At 43.0% G+C, this 10071-nt stretch overlaps 1 protein-coding gene across 1 annotated transcript in view; it reads right to left on the bottom strand.

The window, feature by feature from the left end:
- Positions 1–665: 665 nt before the first annotated feature.
- LOC102067643 (uncharacterized) overlaps positions 666–10071 on the bottom strand; it is a 31058-nt gene continuing 21652 nt past the window's right edge. The window contains exons 6-9 of the mRNA XM_014275737.3: positions 8803–8829; positions 7238–7356; positions 3317–3441; positions 666–2820 (exon numbers count right to left, since the gene is read on the bottom strand). Of these exons, the coding sequence (XP_014131212.2) occupies positions 3345–3441; positions 7238–7356; positions 8803–8829 (243 nt within the window). The 3' untranslated portion in view covers positions 666–2820; positions 3317–3344. The remainder of the gene's footprint in view (positions 2821–3316; positions 3442–7237; positions 7357–8802; positions 8830–10071) is intronic.

Raw genomic sequence — 10071 nt, 5'->3', positions numbered from 1 at the left:
AGTCTCATTTACTTTTCACCATTAATTTCTTTTGAATATCTGTGTGTAAATTCTTGTGCCAGTACCCTCTTTAGCTTCACTCTGTATCACCTGGTTATACAGTTCAGTTAAAGCTGTTGGGGGGTGCTGTACACAATGCCTTAGACACCTGCCAGGGGAAAGGAAGCTGCTCTGTCCAGGAGGCTGCTGCTGGCTGGGAATCAGGGCTGAGGAAGAGCAGCCAGGAGGCCAGCTGGGATCTGTCATTTGAGGCTGTTGTGCAGTGCTGCTACGGAATCTGGATTTTCAGAAAGGAACCCCAGTGCTGAGCAGCAGTACACTTTGTCCCAGTGCCTTCATTGATTCTTCTTGGGAGTGCTGTGTGTGCTGCCTGTCTCTGGAAGCAAAGTCCAGCAACAGCACCTAATACAAGGCTGCTCAAAATTAACATATGTGTTTTGTCATACCTGAACTTTCAAAAGCCTCTCCTCACCCTCTAGATCTTTGAGAACAGCAGCCGCTTCCAAAGCGCAAACTTGCTTCTTTGCCAAAGCTAAAGAAGACCTTTAAAAGCTTGGAGGTAACAATTCCTTTCTTGACTAGCTATGCTCACCTGATACCCTGAAGGTGTGGCAGTTGCTATACTAAAAGCCAGGTGTTCATTAATAAAATATCTGAAGACACCATAACAGTGATACTTTTATTAATTTCTTATGCTTGGATTACAATGGATCCTGGAGTGGAGAACTATACAGTATGTTACACATTATAAATACATTTATTTCTGAAAAATACATGAACATATTTAACATAATGATATAATAAAGAAGAGTGCTAGTTTATCTTAGTTAAAAAAAAAAAACACCCAACAAACTTATACCATGAATAGAGAGGATTGTAGAAAATACCAGCTCATGATGCTATGTCTTGAAACACTTTAAATTCAGTTTGCACTGATTCACATTCTGTACAGTCACTGTAAAAAAGCTGGAGGGCTAATAGAGGTTGTAAGTTAATGCAGGAATTTTGTCCCCTGTATTTATGGAGATATATACAGAATATTCACAGAATAATCAAGTCATAAATCTTTCTAGCTTTGGATGAAGCTAGCAAGATATACAGTGAATAACCAAGTCCTGTAACAGCAGCTACAGCTGAAACATTAAACACAGCACCTACTTTAGGGTGCCAACCTTGAGTCAGCACAGCCTTTTTTTTCTTTTTAATGGGGATTTGGGTTTGGGTTGTGGGGTTTGGTCATTGTGTTTGTGGAGTTTTATTGAGATGCTAAGTAACAACAGTAGCAGTCCCTCTGAGTACTTGAACCCTGCCCTCACTCATCCCTGCAAACTGTACTGGCCCTGGAATGGCATGGCTGAGATGCTCTGAATCCCAGAAAATATCTTCTTCTGGTTTGGAGGACTTCAGTGGTTCCAGCTGATGTGGATGAGCAAGGGAGAAGCATCTGTTATGGAAAGACTAAGCCTGCTGAAGCTCATCATTCCTGCCAGCTTGTCAAATCTTGGTTCTCAGGCAAGTTGGGGTTGGGGAGGGATTTTTAATCCGCAATTGCTTGACTTGTAATTATATTATAATTTATGGGGTAGAACAATCCTTTATCAAGAGGTAATGTTAGTTTACTTAAATCTTTACCCCATGTGTATTAATTACTTTGCCAGCACTAATAAGAGCTAAGTGTGCAGAGACCTCTGCAACCATGGGACATTCAGAAGCGTGCACTGCCTGTTCTTTGACTCAGGAAGCAGTGGACATGTAGGCAGCTACCACACACAGTCATGGTGTTTCACAGTTGTTAGTGTATCCCAAAAGAGCACCAGTTTATAAAGGATCTATTTTAATTTCTTTCCCTTGTAGCCTTGCTCTCCTCGACTTTTCCCAGTAGAGAGAGAGAGAGCAGGCAGAGCCATACAGCAGCACGACTGCTCCACCTACAGCCTCAGGCCCCCACCTGCACAAACAGAGCACCTCAATGGGACTTAAAAGTAGGAATTCAAGCCTGGTGTCTTGTCCCCCATCAAAAAAAAGAGAAAAAGATTGATTACACAATGGCTGGGGCAGAGGCTGCCCTGGCTGCCCCTCCAGTCTCTTGAAAGGCTAATTCCTGCAGTGCTGCTTATTCTGGTCTTTACAATGAGTGTGTACAATGCCAACTTCTGTGCAGGGTAGCACCAGAGTCCAGGGACCCCTGCAGAAGGAGCAGGCCCACAGGACAGGAAGCTAGTAGTAGATTCAGGAATGACCTCAGCTTTACATACTTTGTTTTTCTGTTGGATTCCAGTGAAATGGCACAGCTGGCTATAGGCTGCTCTGAAGGGAGGAACTGTGCTGGGGGGACAGAGACTGCAACTCAAGTTCCCAGAGGGAGGAGGCTGTCCTTTCAATAGTCACCTCTGCTCTGGGCAATGAGTCTCTGGCACTCCTCCAGATGATGCTAAGTCCCATAAAGCTAATGTTTATTTCAGCTGGAGAAGTCCCCAGAAAGTAATGATAGTTTTAAAGCTTTGGTGTTTCAGGTAATTCTGTTCCCAACCCAGAGAAGACTTTCCAAATCTTAAAAGTCCCTGTTGCTTGTGTTGCCAAGATGCTAACAGCAATTTTCATCTGTGGCTTGACTTTTTAAAGTACACTTCAGATTTGGGAGCGAAGCCATATGTAGTTGAGCATGTATCTGCCCACAGACCCTTCTCAACATCCCCCTTCCCCCTTTCCCTTCCAACACTCAATTCAGAGTTGCTTTGTTGACAATTGTAGGATGTAGATTGCACAGAGTAACCCTGGGATTCTTGATTTTGTGTCCTTTGGTGTTCTTGCCTTGACCTTCTGAAACAGAAACATGCAGTGAATGTGAGGTTAGAGAGAGTTTCTCTGTATTTAGCCTGTGGGCTGAGTTGGGAAGGTAGAAGATGAAGCTGAGGCTGGTTTTCTTTTAAGTCTTTATTAGGGACAGATTGTCTCTTTCCCAAGACATCTCATTGGCTTATTATTTGGAAGTCATTTGACTGACTGCAGATAAATTAATTTAGTGCCTTTTATGTTTTGTAAAAAGGCTGTGTGATGTAGCCTATATGACTATAGTAGCCTTTAAATTGTGGGTTAAAAAAATACAGTCCAAAAGCTGGGGGACTATTGAAATGAAGATATATGGACTAGTTCTCAGTAGACATCAATCTGCATCATTTGAACTTCAAAAACTGGACCTATTTCTGTCCTTGCAAGCTGGAGTGTGTCTGGATGTAGGGACAGGACTGCCTCGTTTTTGTGCCAAGAAGAGGTGAAAAGCCCCAACCCACAAAGAAACACATGCTGCTTTACTTACTTCACCTTGCTCCATTTGACTCAGGTCATCAGAAAGGCCATAAGTTTTCATTCTTTGTACTTTGTCCCAGAACAATCATGGAGTTCCTCTCAGTTTTCCTCAGGTCTGAAGACATAATATCTGGCCTTAACAAATGGAAAAATACAAGTCAAGCTGACAGTGGCCAGAATGCATGGCTGTGTTCTTAACATTAATATGCTGTGCATGTGTATCTAAGCTATACCCAATGCAGCTTCCCCCTCTCCAGTGTGAAATTCCGTAACAAATGCTGTCCAAATATTTGTGGCAGCATCCAAAAAAGAGCCATAAGATGCAGCACTTGGCAAGGAGCCACATTGTAATGGATGACACAAACATAATTTTATTCAGAGCAACCAGTATTTTCTGCCTAGCTGGAAGACAGGGGATAGACTTGTGGCTGAACATCATACCAAAGTTAAAATTTCTGGCCTAAAATAGTAAGGAAATGAAGTGTTTTGAAGAGCAATACTAAGCTAGCTCCTGTGGACTGTCTCCAGCTTAATTTTCTGTATGTTATTTATTACATATGATTGCAATGAGTAGAATACATCCTATTTGGTTGAAATTACTTAGTTAGCTCAGGCCTCCAGGACTTATGACAGACAAACCTTTTGAAACACTTTCTAGACACATCTTTAAAATAGGTTCTGTTTAAGGAAAAAAAAAAAAGCTGTCATTTGTTTTTTGGTTTTTTTAAAGCAATATTTGAAAGTTATTTTCAGAAAATAAATAGCTAATAGATATTTACTTCAAATCTTCAATTTGAAAAATTTTCAACTCAAAGTCCTGATTAACGTGGTGCAGACTCATTATTTTGTGCACTACTATATTGGGGTTTTTCCTAAATGTTGTAAATGTTCTGCTCCTAGGTCTTTTACAATAGACCAGTCAATCTTCTTCTTTGATGTTCTTTAATTCTTTGGTGGCTTCTCAACCCTGAGCACAGGGCTGAAAATACCTTAGTAATAATCTTCCATGTGAAGAGCGTCATTCAGACCCGAGTCTGAGGTTCTTGTGCCCTTTTCAACCTTTACCACACAATATTGAAGATGAGGTTTTGTAATGTTAGAACTGCGCTGTCCTTGCTAGCTTACTTCACACTAACCACAAAGTAGGCATCATACAGCCGCAAGTTTTTGGTGGCTTCAAACTGAAACTATCATCTTTACCATGAAAAATACTGTATTTGAGGTTAGTTCATGCCCATGCATCTGTGTTAAAGCTCCCATAGATACCCAGGTGGGTATATCTGCACTGGAATGTCAGGAGGGGATTGCCTACATTAGATCCTGCCCTGGAAAGTGGAGGACCATGTGCTGCTTAAGTTCACAACACCATAATGAAATCAGTCATCAGTCTGTTCTGGTCCTTTGCACAGAATAGATCTTGCTTTGCAGGAGCAAATGTATTAGCAAGAAAAAGAAAATGAAATTAAAACCTGAGCCTGTTTAAAACAATGTATGGCAAACCACTGAGTCTTGTGCCAGTATGTTTACCTTGGCAGGCCTCCCCTCTCTCCCGTTGAAAGAACCAAGTTCTCTCTGCTATGAGAATTCTTTTTTGTATGTTAAAAAAAAAAAAAAGAGAGAGAGACAGAAAAGAAAAACAAAACAACCACCCTGCAGCAGATCATTCATCATACACAGAGTAGGAACATGAAAGGGGATTTGTTTTGACCTAGTTACAACAACAAAAACAAAGGGACTTTCTCTAATTGCCCAAATGACTCAAGTAGGACTGGGTGTCAAAAGCAATAAATCTCTGACTCGTTCTGAGCTGTATGTTAATACAGGGCACCAGGCTCCAGCCTGTTCCAGTGCAAGACCTGGAGCCCAAAAAAGCCCAGGTAAGCAAAAGCCAGCCAACTCCTTATGTCTGCGTGTACAAACAGGACCAGGAGCCAGGACAAATCTGTTTCATCAACTATAAAAGTGGCTTTAAATGCTGAGAGTATCAGGGCTTCAAGGTTTGCTTTGCCAAGATTTGCAGATGAGTGAGCCTTTATTGCTTTACCATTTTGGTACTGCTGCAGGAAGGATCCCTCTTACTGTCCAGCAGCATTTGCTGGTCTGTCATTGATCCACTAAGCCTAACTTTTTACTTCATAGGAGCCTGAGGGCAACTGCATATCCAAGCTGCCACATGAACAAGGTGCCCAGCTTTTCCACACACCAGTGAAAAGGACAGGGTTCTATTGCTAGGTTTGGGTAAAAAGAGCAAGGCCAAATACAGATGGGGTAGGGAATAAGAGCTAGAATGAAGGAGAAAAGGAAATGGAGGGAGATAAGGGGCACGAGTAGAGGCAAGGGTTTTATGGAGATATACAGGAGGAGAACAGTAGAAGAAAAGGCCATTCATCAGCTACTGAAAACAACCTGCAAAAAGCGGTGTATAAGAGCTCTGGATACAGCCAGGCAAAAAGACTGTTCATTTGGCATCTCATTGTACAGCATTTCCATGATAGCTGTAGTTGTCCATTCTAGTAGACTAATTTCTAGGGAGCTAGAATTTCTGCCAGGAGCTGTTGGGCTGACCCTTCATTGGAAATACATTAATTTAGGCAGCTGAGGACCTAGCCTTCAATTCTTATGCAGGGACTGCTGGAGCTGTCCTCTGTGCTGTGGAGATGGGGCAAGCAGAAAGTTACAGAGACAGAGCTTTTGTGAAACTGAAATAAAAGTGCTGGTTCTATTCAGGTTTAGAGGGAAGGTTCACAGGAGTTTGTATTTTTTCCCCAGCTGGTTCACCATCTATTTTAGATGGAACTGTTTGATCTCTCTCTGCTTTGTGTTTCTTCCAGTTTCCCAAACAATAGGAGGAAGCTCTCCTGTTACATATGCTTGGGCCCCAACCAACCTTTTCCCAGCTGGAAAGATCACTCCATGTATTACAGAGGATTTTTTTTTTTCCAGCTGTAATTATAAGATTCCCAGTTCCCTTATGCATTTTGTAAGGTAGGTACAGGCTGTCTTAAGGGGAACAATAGGACATTCCTGAGTGCTTAAACAACTGCTGTTTCCCCACCATCACCCCCTCTAAAACTGGAGGAGGACTTAAGCACATTTGAGATGTTCCGCTGGAGGTTACTGAGACCTCAGCTGAAAAAACATACAGGGAGGTGCACAGCTCCATGTAATGCTCCTGCTTTGGTGACTAAGATACCCAGGCTCTTCCTGTTACCTGATTACACGCACAAACACTCCAAATTCACCAGACTAGCTGGGAGGACTTGGCAAGTGCACAGGGAATATCTGTGCAAGCAGAACTGTCAGATGGACATGCACAACACAGTTTAGTTCAGAGGCCAGGCTACAACCAACCTGCTAGACAAAGTGGCCCAAGGGAGAAGCATGGATCCCTTAATCGAAATAAGACCTCATACTTGACCCAAATATTCATCTACAGCAACAAAGGGTCCCACCCATAAGCACGCACTCAGCAAACTTCACCTCTCCTTCTTCTGACAAAACCATCCAGCTGATCCTGACTGTCCCATCCCAACACACACCAGGTACAATATAGTTGGTCCCACTGGAGGAAAGGTGGGAAAGTCAACAAAAGAGAACATTAGTGCTGACTGCAATGCTTAGGAGGGAGAAGAAAGACAAATAACTAGGCTATAGACAGCTCTGGCTAATTGTAATCATCCCCTTGCACTGCTGGGGAGAAGCCCCTTATTTTAGTGACACTAATGTTTCCATGATTTTCACATGGGTAACATCCAGTTGGGATCCTGGATCATCTGGGCACTAAGGAAGCAAACACTACTGCTAGCCAGGACCAGCATATGCAATGGAAATAAGGTAAGGAGTGGTCTTCTCCAGACAGCAACACCCAGAGCTAAAGCTTCTACCACCTCCTCCCAACACTAAGTGAAAATCTCCCACAGTATCCTCTCACCTATACAACTGTGGGCAGGATCTCTTCAGAGCAGCAGAAGACAGCCCCAGCTTGTTCTGGTTTGTCAACCTTGTCTTTTTCATAAGATCTCTCATTCTCCTCCAAGCATGGCTCTCACCCTAGGGAGCAAAAAGAAACCACAACTTAAAAGACCAGAGGCAAGTTGCTGGCAGACTTCATCTGGCCAACACATGGTGCTTTGGGATATTCCAGGGTGGTGGGAAAAGGGAAATTTCTTTATTTCAGACAGATAGGGGTCAGGGCCCACAAAAGAATTTTTAACACTGCAGTGATGCCCAGTGGCCAACCTGTACCTGTATACAACAAGGAGACAAGATGGATGAACTCTGAGTAATACTATCTTTTTCATATTTTGCTTGGTAACATTTCTCTGCCTAGGACTCTGCTGTTCTTTCTGATTTAAGATTTAAGAGAGTGAGGTGCCCTCACTGGTGAATGCTGAGTAGCTGCCTAAGAGCACGTTTTACCCTATTGTTATGCTATGCTAAAGGAGAAGATTGGTTTGGTTTCCTACCTACTCACATGCATGCAGGAAGCCTTTACAATGAAACCCAAAAAGGCAGTTTGACTGTCTTATCCTTTCTATTAGGCCAGGTGCATTGGTATCGGCCTTTTTTAAGGTGGTAGCTTTTGTGGAACACGAATTAGGAGATCAAGCCTTTGTTTCCCTGTCACTCAGCAAGCCACAGCTATTGGCCTTACATTTGAAATGCTAATAGAGATTATCAGGAGGTCAGGGAGTCTCAGGAGGCCATCTCTAATCTTTGGTCTCTCCAGCTTGGGCTTATCTGGACCCGTGAACTAAATGGAACTCTGAATCCAAAAAATTAGTTTCTTTTTTCCAATATTGTTTTAAATTTCCTAAAGAGATGACTGGAAAACCTGGGGAACAGAACAAAAATTATCATGTCCCAGAACTAGCATAACAGAGAGAAATTATTCCCATTTCAGTGAATTTCTCAAATCATTGTCATGTTCCTGACATTGTTTTGCCCTGTCCCGAGTCTCCTCCTCACTGTGTGCTGCTGCTGCTGTGCCACCAGCAGAACCATTATTACAGGAGTTATGGCCACCTTAAGAGCACAACCTGGCAGCTGCCCAGCCTCACTTACCAGCCCCAGCAATGCCTATTGCAATAGTTCTTCTTGGGAATTCACAAAGTTTTCAGTTCAAAACTTCAGATGAGGCATGGCTCAGCTGAGAACTGCAACACCTGATTCAGTGCTATTGAGTTAATTGCCTGTAAGCAAGACTGTTTACTCAAGGAAATAGCAAACCTCTGTGTTTACTGCTAGGATTAATGTGTGCTGTGGAAGGGTTTTGAGGCCTCAGCAGTTAGTCCCTCGTTGTGCTGGTGATGTCTTGGACAAGCAAGCACTGCTGATACCGCAGAAAGCCTGAGCAGATGATGTTCCTGCCGTCCATGACAGTAAACTTTGGGGGTGAGTAGACCTCTTTTGTTCATACAATGGTGTGCACTACACGGGCTTACTCCCTGATAATGTAGACACAAGTTAAATATATTCTGCAAAGGCAGTACATACCGAGATGTTCTTGCTGACGTCCAGAGCCTAAAAACAAAAGGGAATTTATTTACATTGATAAATAACAGGACAGTGAGACCAACTCACAGCATTTGCAACAGACTATTCTCTGTTCTCAGCTCTGCACTGGAATGTACTCATAGCCTTGGTCGAGTCCTTCATTTCTTTTTAGGCTCAGTCCCCCACATGTGTGATAATCCCTTCTTTCTCCTTCCACTTCTCACCTCTCTTTTGTATTTAAACTGCCAGTTTATGTGTCTAGTACCTAGTAGCCTGGGCATAAGTGTAACAGACAGAATTCCCAGTACAGAATTCCTACAATACCTGCACTGTAGGAATAAATGGAGCCTTTCATGTTCAGGGTACAAAATCCAATACTAAGTGACAATACTAAGGTGTGATGTAACAAGAGAGGATGAGGATTCAGGTTAAAGAGCATGGATCTCGATTCTATGGTCCTGTAAAGTCATCAGAAGTTCCCACATGCTTAAAATACTCCGAAAGCTGGCTGGACACAAGGCAGAGCATGGAGCACCTTTCAGGCCTCAGCCTTGATTTGGGTTCTGAAGTTCATTGAAATGTTTATGACCCATTTGCAACTTAAGGGTGGAAATTTCATGAGGTCTTTCCCGTGAGAGACCTACTCCTTCCTCTTTCCTGTTTGCAGGGCTGGGAATACTCTGATTAGAGTCTCTGCTCTGGCATTTCAGCACTTCTGAACCCCACCGGAACATGAAAGTGCTGAGGCAGGCACAAACAATGAGAAAGAAAGGGAGAGGAAAGCATTCATCCTCACTCCCTTGAACTTCAGTGACACAGATTTGCTGAAACACATTCCCTGGAACATGCTTTGAGGACTGGAGCTAATTACATTGATATGCTGCCAGTCTGGTAATAAGTGTAACCAGCTAAGGATTGATCCACTAAAATTTTTATTACTGTTAATGAAAACTTGGTTTAATTTCACTAGCATCAGTAGTGGAGATACTTATGACTGAGTCCACACAGTAAGTTATTTGGAGTTGGTGAGGTTGCATGAGCACTCCATGCTGCTGTCTGCAGTGCTCCTCTCCCCTGCACCAGTGATCCATTTGTGCCTTTCTTGGCACATAGACATAGTCCTTCTTCATTTAAGGTTAGGAGTAGAGAGACACAGATTCCCCTAACCCTTGCTGGCCCAGCTCCACTCAGCAGCAGACAAGGCTGGCTTGCTGTCCTGGCACCTCACTGTGATCTGCCTGAGCAGAACTTCTCTCTGCTTCTCCCACA

This window comes from Zonotrichia albicollis, chromosome 7, assembly GCF_047830755.1.
Source record: "Zonotrichia albicollis isolate bZonAlb1 chromosome 7, bZonAlb1.hap1, whole genome shotgun sequence".
In the NCBI taxonomy this organism is placed as follows: Eukaryota; Metazoa; Chordata; class Aves; order Passeriformes; family Passerellidae; genus Zonotrichia; species Zonotrichia albicollis.
This window is presented reverse-complemented; position numbering and strand designations above follow the sequence as displayed.